This window comes from Pelecanus crispus, chromosome 3 (assembly GCF_030463565.1).
Source record: "Pelecanus crispus isolate bPelCri1 chromosome 3, bPelCri1.pri, whole genome shotgun sequence".
NCBI lineage: Eukaryota > Metazoa > Chordata > Aves > Pelecaniformes > Pelecanidae > Pelecanus > Pelecanus crispus.
This window is the reverse complement of record NC_134645.1, coordinates 115,098,240-115,119,822: the sequence shown is the minus strand read 5'-3', so window position 1 is coordinate 115,119,822 and position 21,583 is coordinate 115,098,240. Positions and strand designations below refer to the sequence as shown.

The window sequence follows — 21,583 nt, the reverse complement described above, 5'->3', positions numbered from 1 at the left end:
TTGACTTAACTGAATTTCTTTTCAAATAAGTCACACTTGAGTATATTAGCACCTGATATGTCATCACAAAAATGCAAGTAAGAGAGATGAAATATTGTGCTGGCTTTGGCTGGGATAGAGTTAATTTTCTATCCCAGCCAAAACCAGCACAGATACTGAGGCAAATAAGCTCGAATTCTTCCTTATAAAGACAGCCTATCCAGACAGAAATCAGGATGAAGACACTGCCACTTCTCCACAGACTACAAAATAACACTTTGATATCTGGCACTTAGCTTCACAGGTCTGTACTTGTGACTAGGAAATGCAGATGAACAGTATGATTTTAAGCATATGATACAGAGGGATATGCAGACAAAGCGCAGCCTAGCAGCCTTGAATGGTTTGTTAACTCAAAGGGAAAAGAAAAAGAAGGGGGGAAGAGTAAGAAGAGATAGTCACATATTTGAAGAAGTATCACTGGAAAAGATAGCTAACTAAGCATAAACCTAGGACTGGTTTTAGGCACAGTCCAAACAAGGAGTCATCTTAGGTAACAAGCTGAAGAAGGCTGACCGAACTTCTGGCTATCAACACCTACATCCACCATCCCACTCTGGCAGCACAAGCTATAGGTGAGGCTCAAGTTAGCTCTCCCAGTCCCTTTGCCCTTTTTGTTAAGGCAGAGACTGAAGATATTAAAACAAGGAAATTCATTTCACGATTAAGAATTCTTGAGATGACTCTGCATCCACCCACTGCTACAGATAACCAAAATGCACAGCTATAAGGAAGTTCAGATCCATTTGGGACAGCCACAGAATCAAAACAGTTACTATCTCAAGAAACCTCAGTGGCATATACAATAGCAACCCAGAAAAACCTCACTGTTTTCCTATGTACAAAATTTAGTAGATTATAAAGCTGATCTGAACAGATTCAGGCTCAAACTAATATTCTCACCCTAGCTTCAAACTCACATCATTAAAGTTGCTGTCTCTGATTTGTAAAGAGCAACACTCAATAATGACAGCTGGCAACATCTCAGCTTATCTGGGAACTGATCATAGACACAAGAGGGTCTGACAAATCCCACAGTCCTACTGCAGGGGTGGGGGTCTCAGGGAAGTTCCTGTCTGAATTTAACTCAACAGGACTATGAAAAATTGGTCTGCTCCTTGGTAGAAGTGAGGCAGCTTGCACTGAAAAACAATATTCCCTCATTGCCAAACTTCAGCCACAATAAGTAATTTCTGCTGTTGTAAAGCAACAACAACAACAAAAGGCCCTTCTTTTAAAGAATTTTCCTGTATATAGGATTCCCAGGCTTTGTATCGCAAGCCTCAAGCAGATGATCCTTTGGTCTTGATCAAAGTGAAGGAGTCCAACAGGCTAGACTAAGAGCTTTAAACTCTAGAATACTGATGTGGGGCTTTCATCTAACCACTTAAAAAAACTAGAGCACACAGCAATTGAACCAGCTCACCACCTGGAAATAATCACAGAAAATGGTAATGGATCTGAAAGAATTTCCTGATTAACATGTGCTACCTTCAGTTTTCGCATGTTGAATAACCTGACACATAAATGGCTTAGAAATAAGCATTGTCAAGGAGGTGTGCTTCATTTGTTAAAAAATCTTGCAGAAACTACAGAGGTAACTTGGAGAGAGGTATCTCCTTACACTGGAAAAAGGAACCTGTTTCAGATCAAAAACCAAGTGTCTTATTTGAAAGCAAAATCATAAAGCAGGCTTTCTAAAGGACTGTTGGTTAAAAGGAAAAAAAAAAATCTCACGATATCATACAAGCAGCATTGGATTCAATCCCACAGACAGAAAATAAACACAACGTCAACATCACATTTTCAGGTCCTGAATGAAGTAACATACACACCAACATTTCCAGGTATCTACTGTCCTTAAACTCAAATGAGAATCCCCAAATATACAGATTCAAATACATTTTCTATGGACATTTTTACTTCTCAAGTACTTAACTAAATTAAAAAACAAATGAAAATATCTCCGGAGTACCTGACTCTGAAACAGACCACCTGCTCTGACCAAACTGAGGATCAAAGTACAAATCTTTACATCACTGCATCATACTCATCCTGGTGAATATTCTATCAGAAATTCTAAAAGCATCAGAGATCTTGGTCCAGTAGTAACAGTGTTCTTATACCTTATACCATAAGTCCCAGCAGTGTGCAAATGTATTTTAAATTCTGCACATAAACTTTGTGGGATGTCACTATGAGTGAGTTATACATAAGCAAACAAGCTTTCAGATCCAGCAATCAAGCACTGGTAGGCAACAGCAGACTAAATTACAGGACTGTTCTTTATGGCCCATCCTCAGAGATCAACTACTGCCCTGGGCAATGATTAGAAATCTTAATTACTTCAACAGCTGATAGCTGGCATGGCACCAAATGAGATTGTTCACTAATATTAAGAACACAAAACACTGGAGCCATCACAATCTTCCAAGGATTCGGGCTGTCAGACTGGAGGTTTATCTCAATATTTCAGAATGCCTTGTTATGAAAATCCAGCTATAGCTAAGGCAGTTTCAAAAACCAAAAGCCACTCAGGTCCTCCTCACAAACTGAACCTAGCAAGCAGTAATTAGACTGTTCTCATTGTTATTCACAAAAGGAATAATGAAATTTAGCTAACTTGCTAAACTTGTTGCTTTTTTGAGTAAACCACCTACAGGAATAATTTCTGAAGACTGTACACAACTTCAGATGGGTACCAGAGAATCATTATAACTTTGTGCAATTAAAAAAATATAAAAAAAATAGCGCTAGATTCTCAGCCAATCTGGGTGTCTGGGGATCTGCAAGCTATTTATGTTAAACAGTGTCATCATATGTCATTCTTCTGGACCTGTATCATCAGAAATGGTCTGATACATGCAGCACTATCTCAGTAGATCAAAGATGGTGGATGCGTGATTCGAAACTCAACCGACAAGTCACAATCCATATAATACTGGAATAAGGAATAAAACCCACTACAAAATTCTACTTCAGAGACTATCAGCTGTGCTGATACAATTGACTTGGCCAGCCCAGGAAACAACTGTTCCTGATGCAGGGCACTAAACCACTTGAAGATTTACAAGGTACCAAAATTAATTATGTTTGATCTTAGGTGCTGAGCTTTGTTGACTCATTTGATCCATTTAGCTGGATATAAAATGCTGTTATTAAAACTGGTTTTATACCTGTTTATACTGTGCATCAGGTACCATCAAACAAGTGGCTTACGGTAAGCTGGGCTAGACACACAACATGAGACACAGTTGACAAGACTCAGATAGGTGTTCATCCACTTCTAATACTCAATACACCTGGTGAGAGTATCCAAACTTGGCATTAAATGCAGAAAACATCCATATCTTTAACCAAACTGCACTAATTAAATGTGGTTTACCAAAGTTCCTGGTACTTGATCAATCTGGAGCCATGTGCAGTTTTAGAATGGTAGCAGCAAACACCACCACCAGCCTTACCACCTCGTTGGTAAGTGCCAAAGGCTCAGCATCAAATAAGGTCTTCCTAGAGACCTCAGCACTGGGCATAGTCTCATAAGATATGCTAGAGCAAGAGACATTACAGAGTCATTACAAGGGTTTTAGGCTAACAAATCCAGAACTGAATCTTGACTTGCATACTCCTGATATTTTTTGTTAAGACATTTCAAAACACTCAGGCATAAAGTATGTAATTTCTTCTGCACTCTTCAACTAAAGAAACTTGCTAATTATAGTGAATTAGTCATTGATGAGAAGAAAAAAAACCCAACAACAAATGCTTAAAAGGACATCAAGTATAATTATGTTGCTGCACTTTTGGTAGTTAAGGATGAAAACACAGGGTGGCTAACTTTCATTTTATATAGTAGTGTCCTCCAAAAATAGAGGAAGGCAGAAAAGGAAGCGAACTTTCACATGTAGTAGATTATAGGGAAGTAATATGGATGCTATCAAAAATTTTAAAAATGTCTTTCCCAATTAAAGCAAAACTTTCTCAATTGAAATGGAAGAATATGCAGTGGAAGAACATGCACTGGGAGGTTATGCTCATTACTTGGAACTTCTGTAAACAAAGAGGTCTACCACAGACACTGTCACGGCACACAAACACACATAAAAGACAATTTACTCATGAAATAAGTTGTATATTACAGAATTTGAAATGACTGTGTCTATGCGCTTGTATTTTCACACAGCTCCAGGTTTTAAGGGGAGGGGAAAATAAAGAAAAAAGCTCAACTTCCCAGCCAGGACTTCTGGCTTGGACCTTGACATTAAATAATGACCTTTATAGATTTCAGTTATACTTCTCTTTTATTTAAAAGTTTAAAAGATACATACACTTTCGTTTCGTAGTCCTTCCAAGCTTTATCAAAGGGTTTTTTCAGGTCCTGTCAAGAAAAAAGAAAAAAAATACAGTTAGCTATTTACGTGAAAAATACTGTGGGTCTAACAATGAAGACACACCTTGGCCACCTGCAGTGCCTACTAGAATAAAGCACTCCACTCTTTCTTGAATAGCTCACCTAAGGATTGTGTAAAAGCAATCTTGCACGTAGGAAAAATGATCTCGTACACAGAATTAATACACTCATGTTTTTAAAAGCATCTCTAGGATGCTTTTTACTATGCTTTTTACAGCTCCATTTCACTCCTTAAACCACGTCATCCCAAGAGCACACTATTGCAATTAATCAAATCAGCTGTTTTCTCATCATTCCGTCTCTGGCTCCACTGGAAAGAAGTGCCTGCCCCGAGGCTTGGCTAAGGACTTGATTCGTCCCACTAAAGAAATCAATTTCCTACTGAATTAACGGGAACTGTATAGGCCATATGGCTCGACACAACTAATTCTGAGAATTCTGAATTACTTATGTTCCAAATTCCTTTATTTCTTCCCTGTGAAGAAGCCAACTTGGATAACATGATCTTAGCAAGTTGTAAAATTATTTCACTGATGTCTAAAAATGCAGCAGATGAAATTCTGCTGTAGTTCAAGAGATCAGCCAACTACAAAAAAAATTTTGTTAACTGTCAGATGCTGGAAAAACTTTGGAGCTACAGACTAGGAACTAATTCTTACATGTCAGCTAGTTATTTCAACAACTATGAAATTAATTAAAGCAGCATTTGATTATTTTCTCAAGTCAGGAACACGGGGCAACACTGTATTGTAATAGATTTATTTGTTCTGACATAGCAAAAGAGAAGAACAAGAGGAGTGAAATGTAGTAAGCAAGCAACACAAGATAATAAGCCTATCTTACTAAATAATCTCTTTATCCTCCAGTAATTTACAGAGACCATTTTTAGTCTATGTACATTTTTCTTCTTCCTTCAATGTCCTAGAACAATAGCTGCCAGTCACTTCCTGTTTGCACAGCAGTAAACAGAGCGTAAGCCAAATTTAAGTTTGTTGGCTACAGGCTTTGAAATTTATTATATACATATTATCATTTGAGTCCTAAGTTATTGTTATTTCAAATAGGAAATATCCTCAGGGCACAAATAGATTTCAGCTTTGTTAAGAAAAATTCTATGCTCATGCAGTCTAAAGTGTCTTTCTTAATAATCCATATAGTTCCAAGGTAAGTTTAGAATGCTAAATATATTAATAATAATACTTTTACATAAAATACTACCCCCTACTCAACTAAGTAAATATCTAAATTCTCGCACCTCTTCCACTGCTTATCTTCTATAACTTAGGGCTGCATTTTAAAGCTTCTTAAATGTTGTTCTGTATACATAGTCAAGAGTATGGTGTATGTGAAGCCACAACCAGAAGGGATGACTCAATTCACCACCAAAAAACCCCAAACCAAAAAAACCCCAGCCTCTTGTTTATTAAGCTAATACATTACTTTAGTATCCCATGCCTCCCATCAAAGAAGATTAGTACACTAGCTAAACGTATTTATTGTACCAACAAGTCTTTTATATATAAGATAAACATACCCCTTTTACTCCTTTCAGATCTCCCTTCAGCAAACTGTCCAATGGAAAAGTGATTATGTTGTTCATATTCTGAATCTGAAACAAGAAAATTACATCAAAATATTTAATATATTTTAACGCAGAACATACACTGTCTCAATTCACACATTTCAGAAAGTTTAACAAGAAAATCTTATATATTATTTTCCTAACCCTGCTTTATGAAGACGTTTATCAGTACAGCCAGTAATCAAAGATGGAGGCAACATGAGTTAATTAAACTTACTGTGGAAACACTATAACCCAAGTCAGCAGGAAACCTGCAGAATTACTGCTGATGATAAACATCTCATCCAACAGTGACTGCAAAGTAAGGCCACTAATTTTTACATTGCCTGATTTCACTGTTCAAATTATATGAAAATAACCATACAGTTTTTCAGCACTTATATATTTTAAGTTCATCAATATATTTTAAATGAATCTTGTTTATTTTCCAGTCTCTTCAGACCTATTCCATAAAATGTATCTGCTATTCTCAATATACACAGCATCTTACTATGACTGAGGTTATAAAGACAACGAATGCTGGCCTGTTAGAAAGCCACTACTCAAATTTTTTCCATGAGTTTTTAAGAAGTAATACATCTGCCTTATTTATCTCATACATACTTTGAAATAAGGATTTAATGAAGTCTTGAGTATGCAAGTAATTCAAGAAGGAAAAAAATAATTTCAAATGAAGAAAACTAAAATAATCATGGTTTTAGATAAGTATCTGTACAATAATATTTTGATAAGGAAAAAGAATGAAGAAAGACAGTAGGATTAAGACAGTAAGTAGCATACACCAGAAAAAGAAAGACTTCATGTCCAATCCTTTATGATTCAGGGAAAACGTTCAAGGTATGGGCCATGATGTCTAGGCACAGAGTTCAAACTGTAACAATTCAAATGGATTGCACTTAAGAGTAAAAAAAAAAAAAAAAGAGCATTTTAGAACCACACAATGGGAGAAAAAATCAGAATAACTTTTGCAGCAGTTTGGTGAAGGTTGACTTTGGATGGTTTTCTTTTTTTGATGTTATTGTTAGCTGTTCTTTTAAAAATGTGATTTTCTCAAGAAGCACTGAAACGCATATATGAAGATGGATTTCAAATGTTCAAAGTACAGAAAGAACTTTGCACCATGTAGCAACAAATGCTTCTGTTTCTTCAGGACAATGTCAGGAACATCAAAGTCCCTTGTAGCGTAACCCACCCAGAAAAGAAAGGACACTAACAGGAAATTCAAGAAAAAATAGTTCCAACTGTGATGCTTCAGCCTCCCTGGAATGGAAAAATACAAAACATTATCACCCTATAGTTACTTGGTGGCCTCACTAGAACAGACGCAGGGGTCCCATCCCCAGTGGTACTCAACAGCTGCTATTAAAACAAACAAAGCCCCCCAAACTCCCACCCTTCCTCTTCAAAGATACTACCTTACTGTATTTGCTTGAAATTTCAGCCCACAATCAAAGAGAAAGTGAACAAACATTAATTTTAAAGGTTAAACAGATTGCCTCTGCATGGGAAGGTTGAAGAAAGATAGAAAATCTGGTCTTTTAAACTCTTACCATAAATCACATTTCCCCTCCTCCACCCTACTTTTCCTCCTCCCCAAAAAGCTGCAGGACTCAACCACAGCCCTTTAGAATCAGTTAAATTTCAACTCTCTGGTTTGTTTTTTTTTTAAATAATTCCTATAAAAATTGAATGAGCAACATCTACACATGCTTAGCTGGCAGTGCTGGAAACCATCCACCTCATAAGTTCTCAGCAGCACTACAACATCTGCATACCAACATAACCATGCTCAAAGTTAATAAAATTATATGTTGTAGATATAGGAGAGAATTGAAAAGGTTTAAATCACACAAAACTTAGGTAAAAAAATAAAAACTTCTAGAAGAAGACAGGTGGAACACATACACCTATGGACACACACCTCCAGAATGGCTATCCTAGGTGGAGAAGCAGAAGAGGTCTCATCTAAGATATCATCCTATGCAATGTTTTCTACTTTGCTATTCTATTTTATCAGTATGATGCAATCAAATGTCTAATCTAAAGATCAATACTTTCCCAGCATACATTTAAGTATTCTTCAAATCCAGATAAACAGGCACAAAGCAAGAATAAAGCATTTCTCAATAGCAGACTCAAGACAACTGTTTTTTCCTTAAGTTAGAAAAGAAAAAATGTCAGCTCATGAAGTATTATCCCAGACACATTCATGTAAACATCAGTCAGCCTCCAAAACACTTCTGGATGTTTCCTAGAATTTCAAGTCATGGCACCTGAAGTCCAAAGCAACTTTAAAAAAAGAGTAGGAGAAAAAACCCAACATTCTTTTTTAAAGTTTGAAGAATGTTTGCCTATTCAAATTAATTCCTTCTGTGTGCTATTACCTGTATATTACTACCAGTCTATTGTATTGCCTATGCTCCTATTTTATTTGCAACAAATGTAAATATACATAATGCATGAACTTGTCATTATTAGCCTAGTTAGATGAATCATATTTGCTCATATTTATAAATCAACAAGCAATATACAGAAGAAAGATCTTAGATGTTTTTCCCCTCTTTCTTGAGAAGCTTAAGCTGAACTATCTAAAAATATAGACCCATTTTTGGCACAGAGAAAAGCATTAATATGCTGCAGCTCCTACTCTGTGTATACAGGGAGCTAAAATGTATACAACTGCCTCTACATTTTGACTATTTTATGTTTTAAAATATTCTTTAAAAAGAAACATGCACAAAGGTGCAGGAAAGCTTCACAGAAATTAAAGTCATCCTGTGTCAGAGGAAGACTAGCAAGTTCCTTGCGTTTTAAAGAAAAAAGAAAGAAAGAAAAAAATACAGTTGACCTGGTTTCCACTTCCAACGCTGCTGCTTTGGCAGACTCACAGTTTTCCTCTGACAGCTTCCAACAAGATAAGGTGACAGAGACAGGGTAATAAATTAAAACTTCCTAAGCTGGAGAAGGCTCAGAGGAGGAGAAGAAATGGCAGGAGGGAGACTAAAAATACACAAACATGTAGCTGCCAGAAGTGATGGTAGAGGCAAACAGGCAAGCCGACATTTGTGGAGGAGAAAGATTTTCAAGTAGTTTAAGAACCTATGGCCAAACACCGAAGTTCTTTGTTTGCCAGTCCTCCTGATACCTTTAATGAGTCTTTTCCAGAACAGCTTTGGATACTGAAGCCTGCAGAACTTCAACAGGTTTTGTTTTCCAAATCAAAAAAAAAAAAAAAAAAAAAAAGCCTTTTCACTACTTCAGAAGTTAAATACTTAACATGCAGATAAACAGAGTGGACCTTAAAACATTTTCAACTTAAGCTAAAATTCAGGCAGTCGAACAGTGTACGACACGACTCCTATTGCCATTACTATATTCTAGATGCAGTCCACGTACTTGGCTGTGGGCTTCTCAATCACCAATGAACTCGGGTGTGCGCAAGTGACGGCAGTACTGCCTGCTGACAAACTGTTTAACTTATTTTCATTTTTTTATGGCAAGTGCTATTGGATTTAATACTTTCCAAGAGTTTTCCCAGCGATGTGAGCTTTAGCAGGACAAGGCCAATCAACACAGCAGGGAGCAAATGGAAATCAGAACATCCCTTATAGATGAGACGCTTTAAGCTTTCAGCATCTAACCCCAAGACTTCAGAAAATCATGTAACATAAAGGCTCGTAGCACAAACTTTCATCTTTGCGCCATGCCTCCCCCTCGCACGCAAGGACACAACGCTGCCCTTCCACTGCCCTCACCCCCTGGCCCCACCTGCAGGGCAGCGGCGTGTCCCATAGCACAAACCGCGTCCCACCAGGCTGGTGGCTGAGGCGGGACATCACCCACCGCCCACGTATGCCGTAGGAAAAGCGACTCCAGCAAAGCAGGAGCTGAACACCACTAAGTGCCCACACGGAGCTGCTGGCTCAGCTGCCTAGAAAAATGTCTTCACACGAGATCTCAAGTGTTGCCACCAGGTACTATTGGAAACAGCCCCTGCACCACCACCGATACACAAACTACGGGCTAGGAACTTCTCTATTAGGAAGTGCAAGCGCAAAATGACAGGAGATATATTTTTAAAGGTATTCTTAAAAGCATAAAGTGAAGAATTTTAAAAGCAAAGGAAGAAAGAGACTTGAGATTATTCCAGCCCATCTTCCTTGCCAGTAGAAGAGAATTCCCAGTTGCACATTTTCTAACCTAGGTTAAAACACCTAAGTGGTAAGCCTCTATCACTTTCTCTGGGACACTTCATCTAGTATTTTCCACAGTGAGATGCCATTTATTATTTTCCTCTTCCACAATCACAGTTATCTGTGAGGCAAACCATACCTTTCTAATTCTTCTAAGCTTTCTTCATTAATCAACTGATTTAAGCCCTGATCAATTTTTGTTACTACCCTCTGAATTTCTTCCAGTTGGATCAGTCTCTTTTTGGCAAAGAAATAAAGATAAGACTCCAGGTAGAGCTGAACCCATGCTACTAAGGAAGAATTATTACATCTTGGTTTATATCTTCACAAGTGTAAATCAAACAGTACTCTCATTTTTTTCCTCTCCCATTAAGCCAATCTTTCCTCACACGTACCAGTGAAAAACAGAAACAACACAACTTAAATCATTAAGCTTCACATATAACACTCCAACCTCAAATATGTGTATCTGTAGCTTTTGTTATGTACTTCACTAAGATGAGTCCTTCTAAACAAAATATGAAGGTTCAGGCACCAAATATTTTTAAAACCTTAGACTGAAGTATTACCCTGGAAAGAAAATTCTGGGCATAAAGTTCTTACATTCGTTATATAATTCAGCAAAGATATTTCCTTCAGTTTTGTAATTTGTTACCCTCTACATTTAAGCAAATCTCCTTTCTTCTTACATTTAAAAAATTGTGTAAGACAGGAGTATATGGTCAGAAAATTATCATCACTGTTCTTCCATTTCTCCCAGCTAAAATCGAAGGATTCTTAATAGAAAAACTTCTCAAACAGAATCTCTTCCTCCCAGCTAGCTTTAAATTTAAATAAATGAAAAACAAAGGACAAGAATATGTAGAAGAACAACAAATACAGAAAATGGAATTTGTTAAATAGCTACTTCATCTTCACAGATCAAATCCCTTTTCAAGGAGTGCTGACAAAGGTGACAGACAACTACAGATTTTATTTCTTCTCAGTGTAGCAATCTAAGAATAGGATTTAAAGGAAAACACAAAGATGTTGCAATGAGCCTTTCCTTCTCCTAACATGTTTCATATTAAGACTCACACCTTTATCATCTTGCACTAAATTTATTAGGAAGACAGAGTAATTAACACTATAAGCAAGTGCCACACAGACCTAACCTACATGGGAACTGTGGGCACTACCATTCTGTCTGGAATTAGCACTGAGGTTACCATCAAGAAACAATACCGCAGATGCCACAAAAGGTACCGTCTTATGCCTGAAAATGCCTCTAGTGTTTTCTGATAGTTCACTACCAAAAAAGACATACTGATTGCTCAATCTTTTTCAAAACATTTCTAGTCCAGAAGAAGTTGAAGAAAAATTTGTAGCTTGATTATTGGAGCTATGGCAAGATGGAAAAAAAAAAATGCACAGTATATTGTAAACTGATCCAAACAAAGTGTTAGAAAGGCTGAAGTGAGTAGTTACAAGGACCTGATATACAGTAAATGTCAATTTATTTCTTCTCTTAAAGATGTGTTTCATAAACCACTTCAAATGTGAAGAATCAAAGTTCTTCAAAGTCTTTTTTTATTTTTATGCACTATTTAAAAGTGCACACATAAAAGAGGCATAGCAAAACACGTATAAAAAACCCAAGACCTGAACTTTAAGTTGAATAGTTTACAGCTGAATAATAGGATTCCGGGGGGGGGGGGGGGGGGGAGAAAAAAACCCCCTTCAGCTGTTAATGAAATATTTTAAAACATTGATGCCTTGATAAGCCCATGAAAACATCAAAGTCTTTTGGGAAACCTTAAAAAATATTAGTGAAAATAAGAACCTAAAACCCCTGTTAACGCAGAACAACTTTATAATGGCTTTCCTTTACCTTACTAAGGACAAGTTTAAAGAAAATCTTTTTGCAGAAGCACTGTAGAGCTACAACTCTAAATGCCACCCAGGCCAAGAGCTGACAGAACACATCAGCTTCTAGAAACAAAAGCAAAATATATGACAAAGCAAAACTTGACAGTAGCCCTAAAGCTTTGCCAGTGTTAATAGCTTTGGCATCTGTTCCAGTCTGAACATGTCTTCTTATTCCTTGCACATTCCCCACTCATTTCACCTAAAAAAAAAAAAATCTTCTGTGGCAATCCAGTGCCCTATGAAACTCCAGGGATAGGTCTATTTAAAAAAGAGTACCTTTCAGAATGTTTTTTTAACAGCAGCAGGCTGTATGGCCTTGGCTACATTTTGATGAAACTATTTACAACCAAAATGTGTTGGGTGCTACAAGGAAACACCAGAGAGATGTTTTTACTGCCAACATGCTTAAAGCATTCAGAGTTGGATACTTCTGCGAGAATGCATGGAGCTTGTTTCACATATGGCTATGACTATCAAAAAATAGCACCCCAAATTATTTCCAGCTACTGTATGGGACTTTTTACACTAGTCAATACCCTTGTAACCTCTTGGAAAACTAGACCTCCATCAGAGAACTTATGAACAGATTTTCAAAGTGACCAGTTACCAACAATTTATTCTATTGGTATTAACTTCTAATAGGCAAAGTTACATAAAACTATTTTTTTTTTATAATTCTAGAATTCTTGTTTATAAATACAGTATTTTCAAGCAATAATGAAGTTTACATCTTTTTTTCATATGTATTTCTTCCTGGAGGAAACTAATTTCCTAGAGAGACACCAAATTCAAGGACCATTAGGTTCCTCTAGTTCTTCAGTTTTCCTCTGCTAGTCAGGAGAAAACAAAAAACTTCCAACCTCAACAATATGAAGCATATTAGGAAAGAGCAGAATCTTACAGAGACCTGTCCTTCACCAGATGGTATTAAAGAGGAGAGAAGGTGCCTAAGCTATTGCAATGTAAAAAAAAAAAAAAAAAAAAAAAAATTTACACTCATGTCCATGCAAAATTATTACTCACTGCAAAAATAGAGAAAATCAGAATCACAAACTGAGAAAAACTAAACACTTAGCTACTATCTCATGACATATCCTCTTCTTATACATACAAACTGAAGCAAAAATACATAGTTGCTAGTGAAAAAGCAGTACACAGCAAAAAGATTTAGAAATAGTCCTTGGAGAAGACACACAAAATGCTTACATGGATAAGAAAAGGTAATAAAACCATGCATCCCACTTCCTATAGATATTTATTTTGTTTTTATTTTCTTTTCCAGTTTGTGGAAGAAAAGTTACTCTTGTCAGAAACATTTTGCAAAGACAGCAATTACTGTTTTTAACAGATAGCTAAGATTTTTGGTAAAACAGCAACATTTTTTACCTTTTAAAAAGTCTTCTTGAAATATAATACATTAAAAGGTTTTTCTGGGGAGGGGGTGCAGCTTTTAGTAGATTGCTTTTTAAAACCACCTAAACATCACATTTCCCAGATCCATTTGCCTAATGAAGTCACCATATTGCAATTAATATATGATAGAGATGGTATTTTAGTCAACAGAAGGTATCAATTAGAAGACCCATTCTATTTCCCCTTCTATATGAGCAGTCTAGCTCTGTATGGGAGACTCAGGATAACTGACTGACTCACACTTAATAAGAATGCCTCTTCTGATACATAATCTCAAGTAATATTTGTACATCCAGAGATATTCAAATCAATATGACCAATATGAAATACATTTCACTGTTGATAAATACATTTGGGGCTAGAGTCTCCCTCATCAATATCACAATTGGGTAAAAAGAAAGGACAGCATCAGGGAGTGAATGGGACTGCCCTAAATCCCATCAGCTGGAAACATTCCCCAAAGAACTGATTATGACCAGCTGGCTGCAAACTACAGACATTTGGTCTAGACTCACAAAAGCATTTCATGTGTCTCCGTCCCATTGATTTCAGCAGGCACAGACTTTTAAATGCTTGTAGGAATCTGGGTCATCTCCCCGTCCTAGCCCGTGGTTTAACAGTTCTGTGCTTTCAAGTAAATTTGGGACTTCCTCAGACATAGGAAAGCTCTAGCTAGTAGGATGTAGTCAGAATCTGCTCTTTTTGTGCCCACTGATTAATGTGAAAATGAGGCTGAAAATTCTCCATTCATAATTAAAACTCCTGTTCTTCCATTTGGCTCCATCCCATTTGGCTCACTGAAGAGTGCTTTTAAGCCTTACTGGCTTCAGTTGCAGGACTGGTCCCCAGTGGACACTATTGTCATTATAGCATTATGTTTGATTTGGTTTTCCTGACTCTCTTCACTGAGAAGCAAGAGACTCCCTCTTCCAGGGACACTAAAATCTCCCTTTATAAATACAAATGGAAAGTGTGAAAAAGTAAAGTAAAAGCAACAAGAACACAAAAGTAAACCAAGTTGGGTTTTGCTGGTTTCACAATTTTAAAGCAAATTTATATGTGCGTTTTATAATACATAACTACTTTATTGTGGGAAGCTTTAAGGCGTGAGAATTGTTGGAAGAGGGTCTTTTGTTGGGTTTCTTTGGTTTTAGTTGTGGTTTGGGGTTTGTTTTGGTTTTTGGTTTTTTGTTGTTTTTTTGAGTTTTGAGTTTTGCAAGGGGAAAGGCTAGGCCATGAGACATTTTCTTAAGCTGAGAATTTTTTAAGAACAGTGGTTGCTCAAACACAAATTACCTTCAACATGAAGAGCTGTTATAATTCAGAAATACAGCCTTTGTAATGGCCTTAAAATTTCAACGTTTTTCTTAAGTAATTCTTACCAAATTTTTGAAGAGTGCAGTTAATTCCTTTGTAAACACAGAAAATTTTAAAAACGCTGTTCCCAAATCTGGGTCATCCCTGCAAACACAGTTGCCTCCGAATTTCTCCAGTGCTTGTGTATACTGTTCTTCATTTTCCACGTGAGCTTCAAAAAGAGCAAAACATGAAAATATCATCAGCAGATAAAAGGTTATTGAAATTATAATTGAGGTTTTTTAAAAAAAAAAACTTTTCAGAAGATTTCTTGCTAAAAATATTTACTTGATACAATAAACATTTATTATTTATATTTTAACACCGATATGCCAGAAGTATGACGTATCTCACTAATTCTGGTTTATGTGTTATCTATCCACATGCTGTACAAAGGACAGTGTCATCAAGACAAGACAGTCATCTGATAGGTATGCAACTCTAGAAAGACCCACAATATTTCTGCACCATACCAGCAACTGCATAACAATTCCCAACTCATTATATGAACTTTTAGAGTCTTCTATTAATGCTCTCTAATTTTAACTGTGCACTGTTATGTTTAAGTGTGTGCTGAACAAAGAAACAGAGGAGATCAAGTGTGTTGGCAGAGTCCTGGATCTCTACAGTAGAAGGCAATAGATCAGATAAGACTCCTAGGTCATCTTAGGAACTGGGACTACAAACTGCGTTACAGATGAAGACAAAACCCGTATCTACATTAGCTCTCCGACACAGAGCAGCAGTGGGGACGTGAAGCAATTCCTAGCAGCCTGCATTTACCACAAGCCAGTTCAGTTCTCAAAGCACTTCTGGTTCACGACAACTGGAGCCCTTTCTGAGAGAATGATACCAGAAGCTCTGCCCCAGAAGTGGTGCGGTGCTTAAAGGAGACAGCAGGTTCTGAATCACTGTGTGGGATGCACCAATGCAAGTCATCCAGCACACACCTAACACTTCTGCCTTTTAGAAAGCTTTGAGCTGCACGTGTTGGGGGGTTATTCAGCTCAAGGAAAGAGATGAAACCTAGGCCTAAAGCAAGTTCCCCTGATTCAAATATAAAGGAAATCTGAGGGGCCTCAGTCTTAACTACTTCAACCTACTGATTCACGCCTAGGACACCAGATTACTTGCTTCTGTAGACAGGCATAAGAAGTCCCTGTCAATTTGATCTGTGGAATAAAACAAAAAGTCTTTCTGAACCCAAGCTTAGCAACCATGTCAAGCTTGAGCACATGAACAAAGCACACCAAGTTGGCACCTGAGAAAGTGTTTCCTATTTTTTATTCTAGCTGTGGCCAATTTTTAACACTTCAAAGGAAGCCAGGAAAAAAATCCACACTCTAGAAAACAAATTATGCATTAATAAGACCAAAGACCCTTTCTTGGTCATTGCATGAGACCAGCATAAACCCTGAAGATTATTTAGAGAGGATTAATCTGTTCAAACAGGCAATGATCCAGTTTCATTTCAAGCCCATTTGTATACGTCAACACATTTAATATTCAAAGGATTCTTGATACAATGTCCTTTCTCCAAATTTCTACGAATTAGTTATACAACCTGTTCAATAAACCTGGCATGCTCCAACTTAAAAACAAGCCCATCCACCTTCCTATTTGGACAGCCATTCAAAAACTTCATTTCTCAAGTAGCTACAAATTTTCTTTAATTTCCAATATATGAAACTAAAACCCTGTGGAGTAGCGGTATAATATTGTGTAATTAAAGACCGTCATAATGTATATGCAGAATTGAAGTTACACAAACGGCATTAACTCTACAAGTTTCTACCCTGAGGGCTTGAATTTGCAGCCTGTAAAAGATAGTTTGCATATAGCCATTCAATTTAAAAAACAAGTCCTAGCACTGAACTGTACTTATTTTTCCTCAGCATCAACAGCAGGGGCTGAGTGCTTACCACGCTTTTTGCTACGTGAGCTGGAGGATGAAGCAAGGATGTTCAACTAAGACTATTGTGTGCCGTACACATACCTGAACAAGCTTTGAATGAACCGGCACAGACAGCAAAAAACAGGATGTGGCAGGTCACAACTCCTCTAGTTCACACAGCTACCCAGTAAGGTGAATTATTTCCATATTGCTTTCTGCATTCTTACTCCTTCCTGCAGCCAGCTTAGCGTATTTGAACCCAGGTGAGGGTGGAGGTCAGGGCACAATTCATACAGCAAAAAGAGAAGGCTGCCACTGCATGAAAACAGGGTGAAAAGGCTGCTACCATTAATTGCTGTAGTTAGATGTGCAACTAGCAGCTAAACCATGCTGGCTTTATACCTTAGGAAACAAGAGCTTTCTATTCCATACAGCATCCCCAAGAGTTCTCTATTCCCCAGCATCCTAGGGACCGTTCTTCTGGATCTATGTATCAGATTAAACAAAGTCAACAAACCAGCAGCTCAACAGCAGTTCTGAGACATTCCCCAGAATGCTGATGGTAGTTATTGCAGCAATACTATTAGCTGAGCTGGTGCTCCAAAAGTGCTGGTATTTTTTCACAGAACCCTCCAAAATACTCTCCTTGCCCTCTGGTTTCTTCCTGATAGATTTTAAAGGTTTCTCTACAAACAAAAGCTTTGGAATCTATCAAAAAAAATAAATAAGCCAGGTTTCTTTGAGGGTTTAAAGGCTTTTTCTAAATAAGAAACTAAATTATGTACAAATTGGAGTCACTATCTAATTCTCTATAATGGTTTCTAAATTCACACATTAAAAAAGAAAGCCAAAATATGTATACTTAATACTCAGGAAACCTATATTAAAAATACAGTAACTGTGTTCTTACAAGTGCAGGGCCACAGTTTTTGTTTTGTCTAAAGAAACCCCAAGGGTTGGCACGTGGCTGGGTTAGTGATATTTCTGCTGGTGGAAGGGCAATGCCTCCAAACCTTTATTGTTGTCATGGTTTAACCACGCAGGCAGCTAAACACCACACAGCTGTTTGCTCGCTCCCCCGCCAGTGGGATGGGAGAAAGAATCGGAAAAAAGGTAAAACTCGTGGACTGAAATAAAGACAATTTAATAGGACAGAAAAGGAAGGGAAAATAATAATAATGGTAAAAGAATATACAAAGCAAGTGATGCACAATGCAATTGCTCACTACCCACTGACCAATGCCCAGTCAGTTCCAGAGCAGCAGCTGCACCCCCCCCCCGGTTCACTCCCCCGAGTTTTTTTTGTTCAGCATGATGTCATATGGTATGGAATATCCCTTTGGCCAGCTGGGGTCAGCTGTCCTGGCTGTGCCCCCTCCCAACTTCTTGTGCACCTCCAGCCTCCTCGCTGGCAGGGCAGCATGAGAAGCTGAAAAGTCCTTGACTTAGCATAAGCACTGCTCAGCAACAACTAAAACATCAGTGTGTTATCAACATTATTCTCATACTAAATCCAAAACACAGAACTATACCAGCTACTAGGAAGAAGATTAACTTTATCCCAGCTGAAACCAGGACAATTGTCAAGATCGGGCAGCATGAATTTAAAAACTAGGCAAGGTACTGATTTTATGCAAAAATTGTAGTGATTTGCTACAATGCTCTAACAAGTGCACTGATTATGAGGCATAGTCAAGCACTCAAAAAAAACCCAAACCCACAAAAAAACAATAACAAAAAAAAAAAAAAAAACCCAAAAAACCAGAAGAAAAGGTGCCAAATAAATATGTAACAGATGACACAGCTCCAGATGTATCTTCAACTGGACCCTCCACAATCCAGAGATAACAGCTCACTATGTTAGGCAAGAAGGAACTTCCTTTCAATGAGCTGATAAGAATTATACCACAACAGCAGTTCTTGTTATAACCTTATATCTGAACACCAACATGCCCACAAGTTCTGTCAGATATTGGTGGCTCTTGAAGGTCGCCAGGCCTATCTATTTTGCATATAATATAGGTTTTGTTAGCTCTAATTGCTATGAACTGCAAAGCAAGAACAAAAGCCAACAAAATGCTGTTTCTTATCCACAAAAACAAATGCCATTTCTTATTCACAAAATGCTGCTGATCCACAAAAACAAAAGCTTCAGTTATTTTTTCAAAGAATATACACACACAAAACTCCATGAGATTGGCACACGTATAAAAATGCACACAGCAATAGTTTTTTATATTTTTATCAGTGTTGTAAGAGAAATAATCTGACTTTATGCATCATGACAATAAAAAATTGCAGCTCATCAGCTCTCTCTTGTCATGAAGTTCTCACAACTGAAAGCCACCAGGAAGGGTGAGGTTTCACAAAGGAGTTGAGCCAATGTAGCTTCTTGTTGCTGCCAAAGAGAGTCATTTCACCCCTCCCATGCCCTCAGCTCTCGATGATACATATGCCTTACCATTTCAGGTGTTCATCTAATCACAGTTGATTTCACTGCACACGCAGCTTTGTATGAGCTAAAAATCTCATCTAGGGATCTGCCAAGCACCAGGGGTGGCAGAAGGAGCAGGTAGCCCAAACCTGGTGGAAAGAGGAGAGCACGGCTTCCCCACTTGGTAGCAGTATGCCAGCTAAATAGGTTCAGCTACCTCACAAAATTTCATCCTTACTGAGCTCATGATCAAGCAGCTAGTTCTAGACTGCTATGTAAAATGTAAGTTTTTCTCTTCTCAGAGTTACCGATATAACTCTTTCTGATTCAGTAAGACGACGGACTGTTTAAATCCTCCAATTTCACCAATATAAACTACCAGGAATTATTATGTACTTACCCAGACCAGATAAGTTTATGGCTTTGACAGATTTCTTCATTTTATAGAGAACAGTTCGGTCAACATCCAGAGCCTAAAACAAAAGAGAAAAATTAATGTGAAATGCTGGGATGTCCTCTGGCAAACCTGTGTCCTGGAAACTTTCTGTAATTATAACACTATTATGTTAGTTAACTTTATTTCTGTAATTAATAAATTACTTGCCAGATGCTCCCACCCCCATTCATACAACCTATTCTGTCCCGTTGTCCACAAAAATACACCTTCCCTCTTCTGCTGGTGACCAGCATCACATATATACACCCAGCATGATCTAAAATGAAACAATTTCTTCTTCCTATGTTAAATTATTAAGGAAGCTTAAAAGAGTTTCAACCTATCATATGTTCTGACACTGCTGAAGAAACAAGCAATATCACTTCCCCAGGCAGAATATTAAAAATGGAATTTAATTTCAATTTTCCTGGATAATTTAGTTAAGTAATTGCACTCCCAACCATATGAACTTTCTTACTGCTATGCTAAACAAAATAAAATACATATCTCTCAAATATCTTTCACACGTTTTATTACTAGGCAAAGCTTTCACCAACACAACATAAAATTCAAGTTTAAATCCTGTCCAGAATACTCAAGCACTTATAACCAATTTGTTTCAAAGAAAGAAGTGGAAGCAGGCAACCATTTTGCTTACTGAAGTGAAACATGGGCAGACCCAAAAATGTACAATTGTTCCAGAACGGAGAAGCAGAATTATGGTTATACAAATGACTTAAAAAAAAAAGAAAAAGAAAAAAACCTTTGTGAAACTGCAAGAAAATTCAAGTATGAGTTCCAGAGATGGTGATGTCTTTAGACCCCACTGAAGAACAATACTATTACACCAAGAGCTGTTTAGCATCATACACGCTAATAAAGCAAACAAAAAGCACCAAATTCATTTCAGTTTTCATTCAAAATATTTCAGTGAATTGCAGCAGCTACACATCTGACCTACCATTGTTTTATTGTTAGTAATTTGTGTAAGAAAAACAATGCAGAAAAGTCAGTCCCTAGGACCCTATCTAATTATTTTAACATACCGAATGCAAAAAGAAGTATTATCCCTCATATTTATGGAAGTATTCTTAAACTGAATCCATTTAGACCATAAATAGCTGGGCAAAATCTTTGCAGAATTCCATGGAAACCAACAGATTTAGATGTTGCGTTAACATTATAGTGTCATGGTATTGCCATATCCATTGGAAGTTTTACCTCCAGCACCTTTATAGTTCACATCTGAAACATATTAGCAGAAGTAAAGAGGCCTTTTCACCTGGAATTCTGAAGTACAGAGGACAGGAAAAAAAACCCGAAGAAAGCCCATACAAGTTACACACAGCTCCCTTCACCCTCTTCAGCAATTCGAATTGCATCCACTGTAACAAACCTGTACACAGTGTGACCTCAAAGGTTACATTAGTCACCTGTCTGGATGGGAGTACATGAAGTAGAATCCCTCACTGTGTATTCAGTGATTTCTAAAAATAACTCAGAAAAGCACCATCCAATCAGCTGACTACAGAGGAATGATAATTTCATCGACGACTACATCAGAGGGCAATTAGCCTCTTGGAGACAAGGCGAAAGGAATGTCTCCAACTACAAGCATTAGGAATAACAGTCCAAAGAGAAGGCTGACAGCCAGACACTTAAAAGTTATAGATTCAGGTCCCAGCTAAGACTCAGATTTGTGTGTGCAGCTGATAAATTATTTGATCTCTGCACCTTAGTTTGGGGGAGGGGGAGAAATGAAAAAAAGAAGACAGTCCTTCTTAAAAAAGCGAAGTGTTGGAAGGATAAACGCATTGGATGAATTATGAACCACTTGTACTAGTGTGGTCAGGGACCCAGACAGACCTATGGATTCATAAAATCTTCTGGTCCATGACTGCCTCAGTCAGAAAGCAC

At 37.5% G+C, this 21,583-nt stretch overlaps 1 protein-coding gene across 2 annotated transcripts in view; it reads right to left on the bottom strand.

Moving 5' to 3' along the window:
* The window catches only part of ASAP2 (ArfGAP with SH3 domain, ankyrin repeat and PH domain 2), a 100,277-nt gene that overhangs the window by 48,644 nt on the left and 30,050 nt on the right, over positions 1-21,583 (bottom strand). For both annotated transcript variants that reach the window (XM_075707108.1, XM_075707109.1), the window contains exons 2-5: positions 19,631-19,703; positions 14,929-15,074; positions 5,985-6,059; positions 4,368-4,417 (exon numbers count right to left, since the gene is read on the bottom strand). In XM_075707108.1, the coding sequence (XP_075563223.1) occupies positions 4,368-4,417; positions 5,985-6,059; positions 14,929-15,074; positions 19,631-19,703 (344 nt within the window). The remainder of the gene's footprint in view (positions 1-4,367; positions 4,418-5,984; positions 6,060-14,928; positions 15,075-19,630; positions 19,704-21,583) is intronic.